This window comes from Mustela putorius, unplaced genomic scaffold (assembly GCF_011764305.1).
Source record: "Mustela putorius furo isolate JIRA1106 unplaced genomic scaffold, ASM1176430v1.1 tig00000151_pilon_pilon_pilon, whole genome shotgun sequence".
Lineage (NCBI taxonomy): Eukaryota > Metazoa > Chordata > Mammalia > Carnivora > Mustelidae > Mustela > Mustela putorius.
This window is the reverse complement of record NW_025421296.1, coordinates 11989526-12006843: the sequence shown is the minus strand read 5'-3', so window position 1 is coordinate 12006843 and position 17318 is coordinate 11989526. Positions and strand designations below refer to the sequence as shown.

Below are 17318 nucleotides of genomic sequence, written 5' to 3'. Positions count from 1 at the left end.
TATGTTTGGAAAATTCATTTTCACTTCATACTAGTATGCTAAGATCCTTCAAGTTTCAAAATATAAGTGAAATAACTGTCATATATCCAGTTTATCAGATCCTGAATATATACCTTATGTGGAGAAGTGTGACAAAAATATATTTCGGATAATAAAATAGATTTTATGGATTTAAATATATATGTCATAACAACATGACACATTAATATTGTATTTTAGCTTATTTTACTTATAAGTAGCTGGTATTTAATAAAACAAAAAATTTTTTTTACAAGTTCAGTTTTTGCAGTTATAGCCTTTCTGTGTGGTTGATCTTGATACTACTAAACTTTTGGATATAATGAGATGATTACAAAGTAATCATTCAATTCCAGCTAGACAATTCTGTTTCTTTCACCTTTATCACAGTTTTTTTTTTAAATATTGTGTTTAATAAATCTTTAGATTGCTTTTTAAATTTTGAAAGTGAGACAAAGAGAGCACACTGGTAAGAGTTACTCCAATTCAGAGTAGGCTCTGAATCCACTGGATGGCTGTTTGGTACCTGGATTTTAGAACTCCAGCTGTGACCCACTTGGTTTAAAGGCCAAGCTGGGCAGTGTTCTATACAAAAGACAGGAACATCTAGGATGACCATTCCAAAAAATGTCATCCAGATCCTAAATTTCCTACTATTTTTTTTTTTTAAGATTTTATTTATTTATTTGACAGAGTGATAGAGAGCACAAGTAAGCAGAGAGGCAGAGAGGCAGGGAGAGGGAGAGGGAGAAGCAGGCTCTCCACTGAGCAGGTAGCCCAATGTGGGACTTAATCCCTAGACCCTGGGATCATGACCTGAGCTGAACACAGCTGCTTAACTGACGGAGCCTCCCAGGCATCCCCTAAATTTCCTACTATTAAGATAATTGTTGTGTTTATAAAAGTATATTGACATTCATTTTTCAGGATGACGTAGAATCTTGAAAAGCCAGTGTGGGAGGATAGAAAGATAAGAAATGCGTGTTCCCGTTTTACAGTTTGCTTAGGCTGACTCTGTTGTGCAGCTCATTCTTTGTTAGGCACCCTGTGCTTGGGTATGCTATAGAGCTCATCAATATATACCAAAGGTCATTGTTTACGTGTTCTACCTCTGGACTGTGAACTCATCAATGTCAAAGCCATGTGTTATGCATTGATTTATTCTTATGCTTCTGGCAGTGCCTGTGAGAGAGATTATTTTCTCTTTGTAAATCCTGGATTTCTACATTATTTGTAGATAATGTAGTCCCTTGATTATGGGTCCCTTAATGGACTATAAAAAAATGGTGGCTGAATTATATTTAGGAATCGTTTTTACTCTTTCCTCTTTAAGTGTTCATTTACCTTCAGTGGACATATTTCTAGTCATTTCCGATCTTATTTTTAATATTTTAAAGTTCCTTTATTAGCATCAATCTCCAATGTCTAAGCATTGCATTGTAGATAAGCCATGCCGAGAAACACGTTTTACAGAGTTTGGTGTTCAAAAGATTATTATTGTCTGAAATTACATAATATCAAATAATTATAAGGATCTCTCTATCTCTTTCTATGTATATATATATATATATATGACAATATTATCACAGGCAGTTCTTTAGACACCAGTGTTGTATAGTCATTGCCATCACTCTATATGATTAAGTGTTGCTGATTTCTCTTAACCATAGTTATGAGATCATTATGCCTTCTCATGCTAACATACATTTCATGGGTCATTTGAAATTATTGACTGCAGTTATGATATTAAGAAATAGATGCTATTATTTATTATTATATAAAATCAGACATCAATATAATTTTTGTTGCTGATGAGGTTTGTAACTATGGCTGAACCCTAAGAAGGAAACACAAGCAATTTAAACTGTGAATCATTAGAATCATTATTCAGATAGGCTGGAGATATCTACTCCTGAACAAAATACCAAAACACTTGTTTCTAAATAAAAGGCAGAAAAATAGATAATGTTTTATTCATTTATATGTATATTTCTTTGATTTTCATATTTCAGTAAGGTAACGTAAAATGTTGTTTGAGTGATGTTTTAATCAGTTTCCCCTTCCAAAGAAGGCAAAGTGCCAGATTATCAAAGGAGTTTCTGTTTAGAATCTATAAGAAAAACATCTTGAATAAGTTATTTGATTCATACTGTGGTGTTAAATTATTGCTTGAATTTACAAGGCAGTGAATAGATTTTATAGGAATACCATTCATGCACAGCCTGCTGCTAAGAATAAAAAGTCATTTTCTGGTAACTATGTAATGCAGAGTGAAAAGATTTGACTAGGCATTGAAATGGAGACAATAGCAAAACTTAAACTTGCATAGCTGAACATATGGTGAATTTTCTGAGAAGAAACAAGTGATTTTGAGAGGATTGCATCTTTAAAATCTTAATTTCAGTTGGCAGAGAAAACCCAATGGGTATGTCAGCAACACCCAGCCAAGAGGAGGAAAAAATCCATGAGTCAAAAAACCAGCAAGAAACACTACCAGAATCTGAGGCCAAGTGTTCCTTACTTTCTTCAGCTGCAAGTAAGCAAGTCCCCCCTCCCCTTCTTTTGATTTGTCTGCATTGCTTCTTTGCGGCCACCTTAGGAAGAACATCAAATTATTTTTAATGTATACAGTATATTATACCGATGAATTTGCTTTTAAGCTGTTACCTTGCTTTTTTATGCAAAGAATACATGTATAGGGGTGCCTGGGTGGCTCAGTTGGTTGAGCATCTGACTCTTGATTTCAGCTCAGGTCATGATCTCAGGGTCATGAGATTGAGTCCTGTAAAGGGCTCTGTGCTCAGCAGAGGGAGTCTGCTTGAGATTCTTCCCTCTGTTCCTCCTCCTCCTTGGGGTCGTGTGCTTGCTCTTTCTCTTAAATAAATAAATAAAATATTTAAAGAAAGAACACATATATATTAAAATATGTTTATTTCTTTAGCTTGAATTCAATGATTCTAGAACAATGACTTGGTAAGAAGAAATTATTATATGGCATCATATTTGGACTATCACATACAAAATATTTTATGTATATATTTTTTGAATAATAGCAAATTCTAACCAGAGTCTAAGTAAAAACAAAAAAAAAAAATAATCTGTTTCTCCAATGCAGAAACTGAGGCATGAATAAAGTGCTGTAGGCCTCAGAGGTTTGAATTTTTAGTTTCCATCTTTTAGTCTGATCATTTTCTTTCTCTTAAATGCATTGCTTTCTCTCTGGGAAGTATAACTAATGATATCTAACAAATTCTGTGCATCAGAATTTAGTAATATTTGGGTAAAATGAAATATTGGACCACTGTCTCTGGATGATTTTTGAAAAAAAATCAATTTTGAGAGACAGATAAATTATAATGTTACCTTTCAAAAAGTGCTTTTTGAAAATTAGTAATTGGATATGCTCTCTTTTCTTTCAGATAGTAGCGGAAAATAGATGTCTCTTGCTGACAACCTTATGATATTATCACATCAACCAGAGGGAAGAGAAATTAGCCTTTTGATTCTTGCTGCATTGGACCAGGCCCAGTTTTATATTTCTATGGAACAGTGTGACAAATCACACTGCATGAGAAACATGTGCTTAGTTAACATTTTTCACAGAAGGAAAACTCAATCTTGTGTCAGGAAGTAATGGCACCTAAATCTGGGATGGCCACCTCAAGTAAAATTTGACTTGGTTGAAAATAACATACTAGCTGAAATTCCTAGAAATAGATACTTTTTATGAGTAACAAACTGCTAAAGAGGAAATCTTCTATATATCCTATGAATATTTGTCTGTTCTGGCAAAAAAAAAAAAATCTTTAAAATGTTACCATTGTTAAATGTTTTTGCATTTAAGTTGTATCATATGTTGATTTAATATATTTATATATTGTGCTATGCAACATATATGCAAGAATGCACCTCTATCACATCACATACTTGTATTTCTTTTTTGTAATGGGGATAATTGAGATCTAGTCTCCTCGCAAGTTTGATATTTATAATACAATGTTGTCACCTATAATCACTCTACTGTACATTAGATCTTTAGGTCTTACTTACCTACTAGTTGCAAGTTTGTATCCTTATACATCTCTTCTATTCTGACCCCTGACCCCCAAGCCCTTGGTAGCCACCATTTTGCTTTCTGGTTTTACAAGTTGAGCTTTTTTTTGGTTCCACATATAAGTTATATCATATAGTATTTGTCTTTGTCTGATTTATCTCACTTAGCATAATTTTCTCAAGGTCTATCCATGTTGTTGCAAATGATAAGATTTCCTTCTTTCTCATGGGTTTCAGATCTTCTTTATCTATTTAGATTGTTTCCTTATATTACGTACTATGAATAATGCTGCAATAAACCTGGAAATGATATGTTTCTTCAATATTATGTTTTCATTTCCTTTGGATACATACTGAGAAATGGAGTTGGTGAATAATATGGTAGTTCTATTTTTAATTTTTGACTAGTCTCCATACTGTTTGCCATAGGGGTGCTACCAATTTAAACATTCCCATCAACAGTGCCCGAGAGTTCCCGTTTCTCCATATCCTCATCAACACTTAATGTCTTGTCTTCTTTTTTTTTTTTTAACTTTATTCTTGATAATAGCCATTTTTACTGGTATGAATTGATATCTCATTGTCTTGATTTGCATTTGCCTGATGATTAGTGATATTGAGCATCTTTTTATGTATCTGTTGGCCATTTGCATATCTTTTCTGGAAGAAATACCTATTTATTCTTCTTTCCCTTTTGTAATCAGATTGTTTTCTGTTATTGAGTTCTATCAGTTCTTTATATGTTTTGGATCTTACCACCATTTTTGAAACCATTGTTAAATTTTTAAGGATTGGAAAGTATACATTTTAGAATGAGGCTGGAAAAATGATAAAATTAGGTCTCATGATAAATATAAACCTTTTCAAATCATTCTTTCATGTAATAAATTATGAGATATGCATTGCCTACTAAATGTCAGATGTAAAGAAATAGAGGGATGCGCAAAAAGGACTTTGTCTCTGACTTCTTGAGGTTTATGCAATAGTGAGCCAGATAAGTATTAATCACACAAAAATAAAAGTTTAAAAACTGATAAATGAGATGTGGGAAACATTCAAGGCATGTTAGACAAAAATAAAATTTGTTATTAATTATAAAAAGACTTGGAAGTCCTTTTTTAAAAAGTTTTTATTTAGTTAACATACAGAATAATATCAGGCTCATGGGTGCAATATATTGGTTCAACATGCCTATCCAACACCTGGTGCTTGTCATAACAAGTGTACTCCTCTGATAAAGGGTTAGTATCTCAAGTATATAAATAACTTATAAAACTCAACACCCCAAAAATGAATAATACAATTAAAAAATGGGCAGAAGAGATGAATAGACACATTTCCAAAGAAGACAAAGAGATGGCCAACAGACACATGAAAAGATGCTCAACATCATTCATCATCAGGGAAATACAAATCAAACTACAATGAGATATAACCTCATACCTTGTCAGAAAGGCTAAAATCAACAATGCAAAAAATGATGGGTTTTGGCAAGGATGTGGAGAAAGGGGAACCCTCTTATACCACTGGTGGGAATGCAAACTGCTGTAGTCACTCTGAAAAACATTATGGAAGTTCCTTAAAAAGTTAAAGATAAAGCTACCCTGTGATCCAGCAATTACACTACTAGTTATTTACTCAAATGATGCAAAAATACAGATTCAAAGGGTCATATGCATGCCAGTGTTTACAGTAGCATTATCAATAGCTGAACTATGGGAAGAACCCAAGCATCCATCAACTAATGAATGGTTAAAGACATGAGATATCTATCTATCTATCTATCTATCTATCTATCTATCATCTATCTATTATCATCATCTATCTATATCAAAATATTACTCAGCCATAAAAAAAGAATGAAACCTTGTCATCTGTGATGACATGGGTGAAACTAGAGAGTACTATGCTAAATGACATAAGTCAGTTAGAGAAAGACAAATACCATATGATTTCACCCAAATATGGAATTTCAGAAATAAATGAGTAAAGGGGGAAAGAAGGGAGAGAGGCAAACCAAAAATAAACTCAACTATAGAGAACAAACTGATGATTACCAGAATGGAGGTGGTGGGGGATGGGTTAAATAGGTGTAGGTCCTTTGTTGTAGTTAATGGTAATATAATAGAAATGGAGAGTGGGTCAAGGACCGAGAATAGGGAGACTGAGCTTAATTTGTTAATGAGTTGCTTAAATCACTGACATAACACAGACTTTGGACTTGGACATGAAATCCTGGAAATTCAGATGATAAAGCTTTCCTAATGCCATCTACAAATCTCTATGATTTGTTTAATGTTGCTTTCTATGTAGTGGAAATGGCTTTTATACATCCATGACTTTAGATGGGAAAAAATATCTTCGTATATGAATATTACCTAGAAGGTTCCCATTCATTACTCAGTAATTATATCATGACTCTATTTAGTTGTCTTTTACCTCTCAAACATCTGCAGGAGTTAAAAGTTGTTTCTTGTCAGAAATACATTCCTCTTGGTTTTGCAGTTTAGCTGTCATACTGGATAGAGTTAGCCATTCATATTAAAATACATGTTCGTTGAAAAATACTTTTAAAAATTTATTTCATATTTTAAAAAATATCAAAAACAACTCTCAGCTCCTGAGATTATATTTGCCAGTCTACTTTCAGGATAGGGCAAGATATATATAGTTGGGGAATTAGGTAATACAGAAAAAATAAGCCTGTTCTCTGTATTCAAAACTCTTGTTTACTAAAAAAAAGGTGGATGTTTTTCTTGTCAAGAGACAAAGATTTAGAGCTTATAAAACTACATATACAATAAAAAATGCTTTGGTAGTAGTAAATAGACGTGTAGGGCCATTCTATCTGCAAGCTCTTCCTTTAGGACTAAGTTGAATTTTAATATTAGTTTTGTTAGGGAACTGGGGTTTGAGGAAGAAATTTTACTTTTTACAAAAAGAATAAAATAATGAATTTCAATGTGCCCACTTGCCCAGCTTCAACAAATATCAACAAATATCAACATATGACTAATTTTTTTTTAAAGTTTTATTTATTTTAGGGGCACCTGGGTTGCTCAGTCAGTTAAGCACCTGCCTTTGGCTCAGGTCGTGATCTTCAGGGATCACGGATCGAGGGATCAGGGATCGAGGGATCAGGGATCGAGGCCCATATCAGGCTCCCTGCTCTCTGCTTCTTTCTCCCCCTCTCTTCCCCTCTGCACCACTTGTTCTCTCTCTCTCTCAAATAAATAAAATCCTTAAAAAAAGATTTATTTATTTTGGACACAGAGCATGGGAAAGAGGGGCAGGGGAAGAAGAAGAGAGAATCTGAAGCAGACTCTGTGCAGAGCATGGAGCCTGACATAGGGTTCAATTCCACAACCCTGAGGTTACAACCTGAGCTGAAACCAAGAGTGGGCCATTTAAACAACTGTGCCACCCAGGTACCACTGTGACTTCTTATTTTTATGAATGAGAAAACCGAGGCCTGGGAAGATGAATGTGGTGGAAGTCTTACCTCTAGATTGTCCACCTCTTGCTCTGTCCACAAGAATTTGAGCATTGTAGTGTGACAACCATACCAGTCCTTAATCCGCTGGTGGGTGTGTCTCACTGCTGTTGCCAGGCAAGGCCGAATCTGTGCCAAAGTCTCAGCCATAGCATATACTTTCCTTAAACCTATTTAGATGCCAACACTTTAAAAAGCAAACAAAAAAATATTTGGGCAAAGAAAATGTGAAATCTGTTACTAAGTTGAGGTCTTCTTTACAAGCAGTCACAGTAAACTAAAATTTTTCTGAAAAAAAACCACATAAAAGAAAAAGTTAAAATTATGCCATTTTATTACTCTCCAAAAAGCACTTTATAGATACATATACACACACATATTCATTATGTTGGGTAGACAGTTTTGTGATCTGTTCTTCAGCTAATAGAATACAGTAAGCATTATAAGCATTTTCATGATATTACTGCTACAAAATAATTTAATAGCTGTAAATAACCTATTGTATAGATGTTCTATACCATATATACCTACTCTCTTACTTTTGGGCATTTTTTCAAAATTTTTTTTAAGTATAACTTGCAATGGACACTCATCTGTAATTTGTATTATTTCTTTAGAATAGTTCTTATAAATAGAATTACCAGGTAATAGCTTATATTAATTGTTTTTCCTCTTGTGATCTTAGTATTTGTTTTTTTTAATATTAAAAAATAACATTCAGCATCCAGACAGAAGTGTAGATTTATTCTTTTGTGCTCATGTTATTATAGGGAGTTACAATGTAGAGGAGGTGTAAGTTTCACATATCATAGAATGAGGATTTGAAGGGACTTTTGACCTGGCAAAAAGCAATGTAGAATTTCACATGAAGGATGAAGAAATAAGCCACGTCATTTTAAGTAATTCTAATCAGTCAGAAGTACCTTTCTGTGTTAAGCAGAAAACTTACCCCTCAGAAACTCTTTTGAGACATAAAAAGTCAACAGCCCGTCCTATAAAATAAACCTTAATATTTCTTCTGTGTATATTCTCATTCCTTCTTAGTATATTCTTCTTATATATAAATATACTAAAACATGGATTCTTAGTGTTTCTTTTTAGTATATCCTCTTCTATTTGAAATACATTTTTTAATAGTTCCTCCTAATATATGTTCTTTAAATTCTTTACCTTTATGAACATTTCAAGTGCGATTCTCCAGGTTGGAGCCTGTCTTTTCGTATAGCCTGAACAGTTAAAATAATGGTATTCCTTTAATGTGGACTCCATGCATCTGTTAATATGGTCTTGGCTTGGAGTACATGTAGACATCGTTATTGCACTCTTGGTATATATTAGATCATTAGGATGTTGTATTCAGATCCTTTCACTGATGAATATATAACTGATTTTTAAAATCAAAATGTAGACCTTTACTTTGATACCAGTTAGTTTTTATCTTCTTGATACCAGTCCAACATCCTAACATGTTGAAATAGTTTTGACTATTTGATCTTATTTTCTGTTAGCTATTCCCACCAGCTTTGTGCTTCCTGTGCCTTGTATAAATGCCTTAAATTAAGAAATGGATAAATTTGTGAATAAAACAAAACTATTCATATTAATTTTGTAGAAATAGATATTTTTACATTGCAAGATACCTATAGAGATTCTGCTTGACTTATTTTTTTCCAGATGATTTTGGGGTTAAAGAATAGCCTTTTTTTCTGATACCATGTGTCAAATATTGACGAACATTTGTTTTCAATTTCTGCTTTATGTTTTAGTATAAATCAGTGTTCTCAAACACTGTCTTAAAAAAGTGCACAAAAGTTTACACCATTTGTCTTTTTATGCCCATACTCTCTGATGGTGATTCATACTTTTAGTGGACCTTAACCTTGACTAATCCATGAACCATTAGAATCAGCTAATTTGTTATTTATTTCTGTGAGTTATATTTTCTTTCTCTAGGGTTTCAAAAACTAGCAATACAATGGTGGATTAGGCTTTTGGTTTTTTTTCTTTTGACTGAGTCAACCTGAGTGGTACTTAATTAAAATGTTCTGTCACTCATATGAAGCACATTTTTAGTCATCTGAATACATTTTAGGTGCTGTAAATTTTTTTCAGGGAGAGCCCGAAAGAGTCTATTCGTTAATTCAGAGTTGCTATGAAATATGCTCCCAGCTTGGAATATTTTAAACTTCTAGTCAACAATAGCAACTGCTTTTACAGTTCTCAAATGGATACACTTATGGTCTGAGACTAATGGACTTTGGTTTATTTCCAAAAGATCATGGCATTAGGTGGAATTCATCTTTAATTGATGGCTGCACAAACTTTGATAAATTATTCTGTATTATAGATTATAGCATATCCAGTCATCAATTTTCATTAACATGAATGTACACCAGCAATGTGCAATGTTTGTGCAAATGTGTTGCTTGTGAAAATGTTAGAGACTGAAGAAGAGGTTTTAGAAACCATTTATTTGTTTTCAGATTAAATCAGACAAACTACACACATGCACACATGTGCATGCATGTATATGTTCTTGCGTATGGACATCAAAAAGTGATCACTCGACCCTGTCCCAGGCTTTGTTCATTCCCTGTTCAGTGATCACTGTTTGTCCACTGGACTTCCTGTCTCAGTCCTCCCTGCTACATATAGCACATCCTGTTTCACATGGATCTTTCTAAAACTCACATCATATCACCATCATACTTGAGGATCTTGACTGGCTCCCTATTGCCCGCATAGGGGTGTGCCGACTCCCTTCCAACTTGACCAGTGCCTTTCATGATCTCACTGTTTCTCCTTTTCTCCTGTAATATCTCATGTGATGCCATGTTCAACCACTTATCACCATGTGCAGCTCCTCCTTTTGCCTACTATTTTAAGTGTTTGTACATACTGGGTATGCTGTTCCTTCTATCTGGAATGTCCTTCCTTTCCTCTTTCTGCAAAATTTGGATTCATCCTTTTGCCTTCCTCTGTGAAGCTTTCCCTGCCCACGCCCCCACAGTTAATCACTCCTTATTCTGCTACATTTGAGCTTTCTAGTATTTCTTTTGTTGTCTACGAATGCATCTACATGTTGGAAATCCAAATATTTATGTCTGTCTTCCCTATCAAGTAATTTGTATCTCTGAGGTGAGACTGTCATTTATTTTATTTATCTTTCAAACTTAATCTGTGTCAACTTTCAGAGAGCAATAAAACTAACACAGTGCCCAGCAAATAATAGGAACTAAGTAAAATTTTCTTGAATTGAGTAAAAATGATCCTTTTAGATGACTCAAATATTCATAAGATATTGAGTAAATGATTAGCATCCTAAACAGTTTATCCTCCTAACCTAGCTCACTGATTACTCTCTGGCACTCATGATATGCTATAGTGTTTTTGTCAGTAGAGATCTGATTGTCCTTTTGTCCAGAGTCTGAAAAAATTCCAATGTGTTTTTGAGGTTCCTGATCATGCTTGACTAGAAATAGCAGGCAGGGCATTTAAGTGTCCACCTATAATATTTGAGTTTTGAAAATCAGATTATGTCATAAAATTTTGTTGGACCAATTTTTGTGTTCATTTCCAGGTCAGCTGTCTTTGATATTACATCCCACATAGCATGGGATTCAAACCTGGTTTGCCTAAGTTTGACATCTCCGTCTCCTTTGCTGCTGCCTGTGTAACTCTGGGCCAAATATTTAACTCTGAGTCTCAGTTTGTCCACTTGTTTAGTAGGGAAGAGTATCTCATAGAGCCAGTGTGAACCTTGAATATGGTTGACATGATAATAAATTAAGTTTTTAGGACAGTGTTAGCACAGGGTAAAATGTGTCCTCATGAGCTGTGTTTAGATATATCCATCCATCTTGGAGTACAGAGGCTTTGGAGTTAGGCATTCTCTCTTTCTATATGATTGTATAAGTATCATATACTTATTATATGATATGGGCATATTGCTTAACCTCTGTCTCTTTTCCTCATATTAAAATGGTATCATGACTTAACATACCTCATGGAGTGAGAAACAAATATGAAGCATCCAACACAGAGCCTAGCTTGTAGTAGCAGCTTAATAAATGGTGATTATTATTATGGTTGAAGGAAAAATGGCTGCTGTTGCAATGACAGAAATTGCCCAAGAAAGTAAAGAGGTGGCAACCGTAAAAAAATGAAGTCCATTTCTTTCTTGGTATTTACAGTTTTTTTGTATAATTTTTATTTTAAAATTTGTTCATTATAGCAGGAAATAATTATAATAGACCCTCTTTACTTGTGGGGATATGTTCCAAGACCTCCAGCAATGCCTAAAAGTACAGATAGTACCAAAACTTACATGTGATTTTTTTCCATACATACATACCTATGATAACTTTAACCTATAAATTAGGTACAGTAAGAGATTAATAATAATAATAATAAAATAGAATAATTATAAAAATATACTGTAATTCATAGTTATGTGAATGTTGTTTCTCTGTCTCTGAAAATATTGTATTGTACTCCCCATAGTCACCCTTCTTGTGATGATGTGAGGTAATAAAATTCCTATGTGATGAGGTCAAGCGAGGTGAGTGATGTCGGCATGGTCACCTAGTGTTAGGTTACTATGACCATCTGACCAGACATCTACTTTCTAACCTTAGTTGACCACAGGTAACTGAAGCCATGGGAAGCAAAACTACAGATGGTGGGGATTAGTAGAGTTATTTGCTGGGTTTGTTGTCATCATGGTTGATGTTGTGTTGATAAGGTCCTAGGTGCTGCCTTGGGTTGCCTATAGTTTCAAACCACAGAATCAAAGGTAAGAAGAGCTAAAGAAGTCATGTCTTCAAGGAACTTTTAAACATTTGTCATAAGAAAATTGACTTCATTATCTAAGAATGGGATGCTTCTATGTGGAAATTTCACCCAAGAATTAGTCCAGACAACAGCACAGAGTAGCATGGGAGAGGCTGTCAGCAGTGCCTGCCACAGCCTCTCCTTAGATGAGGGAACAGGGTAAAGAGAGTGGAAAGAAGAAAACGATTATAGTTGGGGACTTCATTAACCTTTCTGACAAATGTGGAGTGGCTATCTGGGAACTGCTGACTGACAGGGGCTGCCTTGTGAAAACCTGCTGCTGCAAAGTCCCCTTCCTCACAGCCTAACCTGCTCTAAGCACCTCAGAAACCATTTGCCTTTGTGAAATTCTACCTTTAGCTTTAAATGCTTTCATTACCTTCTCCAATAGTTTTTTTGTTTTTCTGTTTTTTTTTTTTTTTTTTTTTTTTTCAGAAATAGCTCAGAAAATTTTTTCTCTCACCTCTATTTGCCATTTTTACATCTCATTCGAAAACGTTTTAATTCCATTTTGGGGGAGTTATTACTTTACACTGTAGTTGTTCTGTTTAAAATTCTGTAAGCCAGGCAGGTAACTTTATGAAGAATCTATGGAGACAGAACTACAAATTCTAGCACACATACATGTTGTGGTATTAAGGACAGGTGAAGGATTGCCAGGTATTTCAGATGTTTATCGTCCTAATTTAATTTACTTCAGTAGTTCAGTTTCAGTTGACCAGAACCTTGCTGTGAGAAGACAAGCTCAGATGAACTCCCTCGAGTTTTAGCAGTTCAGTGCTTCCCTGCCCTGCCCCTCCCCTCCTCTGTTTTGATGTCCTTGAGCTCCATGTGACAAAGGATTCTTTACCCTGATGTTGCATCTGATCTGCCACTAATGCCTTTTTTTCCCCCATCAAAGAAATCAGACCTTCCCAAAGCAGTAAGACTCTTCTCTCAGAAGATGAATGGAAGGAGTTAGGGCTGATGGAAAATACAGGGACTCAAGCCAATGTCACACTCTGAGTATATGGAGATGAAGGAGCCACTGGACTAATAAGTCTTAGCAGGGACAGCCGAGAGCAACTTTTCCTTCAAAGAGAGAAGGAAGAATTTCGGGTAAATAATGTTGGCAGTAATATTGTCTTTTGAATGTCCCAAATTTATTTCTATAATAGAGAAGGGTGTGGTGGTGGTGGTGTGTGTGTGTGTGCATGTACGCGCGTGCGCAGGAAAGGATGTGTCCAATATAAAATAAATCTCTGGTCTGCTAAAATCCCCACAAGTTATCCTAATGCCCATTGTAATCATCACAGGAAACCGATTTTTTTCTTCACATATCTTTTATAAGCGAAGAAAGCTATAGAAGAAAATTGCTTTCTTTAAAGGCAATTAGTTTTAGGCTATTGGTTTGAAACTGGCCCCATAAACCATCAACCTCAAATCAAATTATAACCAGACTATATAAGCCATTTGGAAATTCTTCTGGTAGTGAAAACCCTTCTTTTGTATTGTCGCATATACAAATATATGATATGTTGCTTACCTAAGCAGTATGAGTGTGAGATTATTTTCTTGGCATCTTCAGATGCCGTATTTTGAAGCTTTTGTCCATGCCCATTCGAATATCTCTCTTCTTAGCAACAGAGAACACTGGGCTGAACTATTTTGAGTATCACTGGTTGCCTCTCCTAGTCCCTCAGGGCTTTGGACAAATTTCAATTAGGACAATTACATTCCACTTCACTAATTCACCCTCAGCCCCACAGGGTACAGTGTTAAACAGCAGTTGTTCTCCTCAGAGAATATTCCTTTTGTAACCTAAGGCTGTATAGAGAACAGCGAATGATTGAGGCCAACTCAAGTCAACTGGAAGCCAAGGCTGTTTTAGGCTGCAGTACCTAGCAAACACAAATCCTAAAGTGGTTTCCACATCTTCAGACCTCAGCCTGCCATTTTACTTTTACAATCATTAAACCTGCAGTGAAGAAAAGCAGTCATGCAGTCAGGAAGGAGTATGTTGTCTCCATGCACAGGCAGTCATACCATATATAACACATGCATTTCAAAAATTATTTGAAGACGATTGTTTAGAACTCAGAGGCTTGTACGGTTTGATACCTTGGTTATCCTCACAAAAGTCTATTATTACCCATAATATACCTATGGCATGTGTGTGTATGTGCTGACAAATCCTGTCAGTGTTTTTCTGGAAACATTTACGCATGTTCCAGTCTTAGAGTGAATGATGTAGATTCTCAGTCTTGATTGCACATACAATCACCTGGGAGCTTTGAAAATTACTGATGCCCAGTTCCACCTCCAGAGATTCTGGCTTATTTTGTTTAGGGAGCAGCCTGGACATTGAGACTTTTAGAAGCTCCCCAAGTGACTCTAAAGTGCAACCAAGGCTGAGAACCCCAGTTGTAGCACAGGACTGCAAGTCTGCTGAGCTGGATTAGAGACCTAGCATGTGACCTTGGCTACGCTAATTATTTTCTCCAGGTCAGCATTATTTTTATATATCGAATGGAGGCAACGATATCTATTTTTTCTCCTAAATTTCAGGGTAGTCTGCAATTTATAAGAGAGAGGAAAATATATATACGTTTAAAAAATTATTGACATATTAGAAATGTATTAAATTAGTGAAGAACAGAGGCCTCGGATCATGGAGACAAGGTTCAAAACCAGATTGACCATTTATTAGTTCTGTGACCATGAACAGATTGCTTATCTTCATTAATCTGTAATTTTCTTCTTAGTAAGGAGTGAGAGGCAGGTAACAATACTCACTTAAAAGGCTGGTTGTAAAAAATGTTTGGGAATGTGTGCCTCACACACTGCCCCTGGTAGATGGGCAGTGCTCTACCAGCTGTAGATGTTGCAGTTACTAAGCACTCTCTCTCTGTCAATAGCATCAACATGTTTGTTTTTAGCATCTAGCTTCTACTTACTGTGAAGTGAGATCAGGGTCTCCAGCTCCAAGCGACTATTTTAGTGGCAGAGACTCAGGGATGGGTATGAATGCCCTTTCGGAGTCTAAGGCCTTGTAGACCCAGACCAGCTGCTTAGACATGTGGAATCTTAGATCTACTGAATCAGAACCTATATTTTAACAAGATCCCCAGGTAATCTGTGTATATGCTAAAGTTTGCGAAGCACTGGTCTAGGGTTATAGGGAGCAGTGGGCCTTTTGGTAGTCTGAAAACCTTCAGACGGGACAAGGCAGCTCATCCCTGTGATCCCTGTGATTGTGCGCTCTCACTCTTGTGGCCATTGACTCCTGTGTTCTTCTTCAGTGGTATCATCTGCAATGTCTGCATTAGTCTTTTATTCTCTTTTCCTGCCTTCAGATCCCAAAGTGAGCATGTAACTTTTTTTTTTCTTTTTCTTTTTGAGGACAGTGTAGCATTTCTGATCAAACAGACTTGGGTTTGAATCCTACTTTTGGATCTGTGTGTCCTGCCATGTATCCTTAGATAAGTTACTTAGCTTCTTTGAGTTGTGAAAGATCTTTATTCTTCACAGGACTCTGTACAGATTGGAAGAGACCATATATGTTGCTTTCTGGCTGGCACATAGCTGCGCTCATGGCATGGCAGTTACATTCTCCAGAAATAACAGGAGGACAGTCATGAAGTCACATAGGCTATAGCCTGACTGTTCCGTTAGCCCTTTATTTTCTCACTTAGAATGTGTGGCAAGAGAAAGTTTACACTTCTGAATAGATATCTAACGGCTGACTTAACTTTTGGAGAGAAATTAGGCCCACAAGGCAGGATAACTTCTTACTTCCTCTAGTGGGAAGAGCTCCTGCGTTCTGCCGCCAAGATCATCTCTGGGAATAAGAAAGTGGAGGGGGAGAGAAGTGTTGTGGGGATTTAACAGTCTCCTTTCCTCCTTTCCAGTCAATGCCAGCATAGTCCTTCTTGACCTGGTGATATAATAGCCCCATCAGCTAGTTGGTCTAACTGCTACAGTTTATGCGGGAAAGTAGTGGTGGTGGTGGACCCTTAAAAAAAAAAGAGAATTTCTGGGGCACCTGGGTGGCTCGGTTAATTGAGCATCTGACTCTTGATTTTAGCTCAGGGCATGATGTCAGTGTTCTGGGATTGAGCTCTGTGTGGGCCTCAGGGCTCAGTGAAGAGTCTGCTTGCCCCTCTTCCTCTGCTCCTCCCCCTGCTCTCTGTCTCTAGGTCTAAAATATATAAATAAAATCTTTAAAAAAGAGAGAGAATTTCTAAGCATGGGAAATGGGTATCCAAGAGGAATTCTCTTGACTTTCGGGTCATCTGACTGCCCCAGCTCTTTTGCAGTATAGTTTATAGGCAATAATGTAAGTCAAATATAATATGAAAGTGCCTATCTATATTTATATCTCTAGTCTGTGGAGATAGATGAGTACCTGTAGTAGAAATATTGATAATGGATATTACTCAAGCTATTAAATAGCAAGGTGATATACCACCTTTTTTAATCCTCACAGTTCAGTGTCCTGGACATATTTTATTATACTGAAAATGTCTGGTTATAAATCTATCTCCCTTACCAGATTATAACTTTCTCTACAATAGGGACTATGTCATCATTTTATCTTTGCAAACCTTGTGCCTTGCATAGTGCTTACATTTTTGTGCTAAAGAAACGTTTATTCAGTTAAATTGAAAATTGTATGCAATCGACATTATGTCCATCCCACAGATGAAGAAATTGAGATTGAGAGTTTTACAATAATGTATTTTATTTAGGTTGCAATAGCCAGGACACCAGTTGAATTCAAAATGACTCCCAAGCCAATTCTCTCTAATGCTACCTGGATTAAGAAATACTCTTGGGACATTTCAAAAACTAACCAAATATATATAGTCTGTGGGTAGGTTTGTTTCTTGTCCTTGAACTTTGAACGTCTATGTTGTAGTTTATAATCAGACAAGAGAGG

The 17318-nt window shown here is 35.8% G+C and overlaps 1 protein-coding gene across 1 annotated transcript in view; it reads left to right on the top strand.

The window, feature by feature from the left end:
- Window positions 1–17318, top strand: part of RP1 (RP1 axonemal microtubule associated) — a 356998-nt gene that overhangs the window by 210322 nt on the left and 129358 nt on the right. Inside the window, exon 17 of the mRNA XM_045075785.1 lies at window positions 2423–2554. Within this exon, the coding sequence (XP_044931720.1) occupies window positions 2423–2554 (132 nt within the window). The remainder of the gene's footprint in view (window positions 1–2422; window positions 2555–17318) is intronic.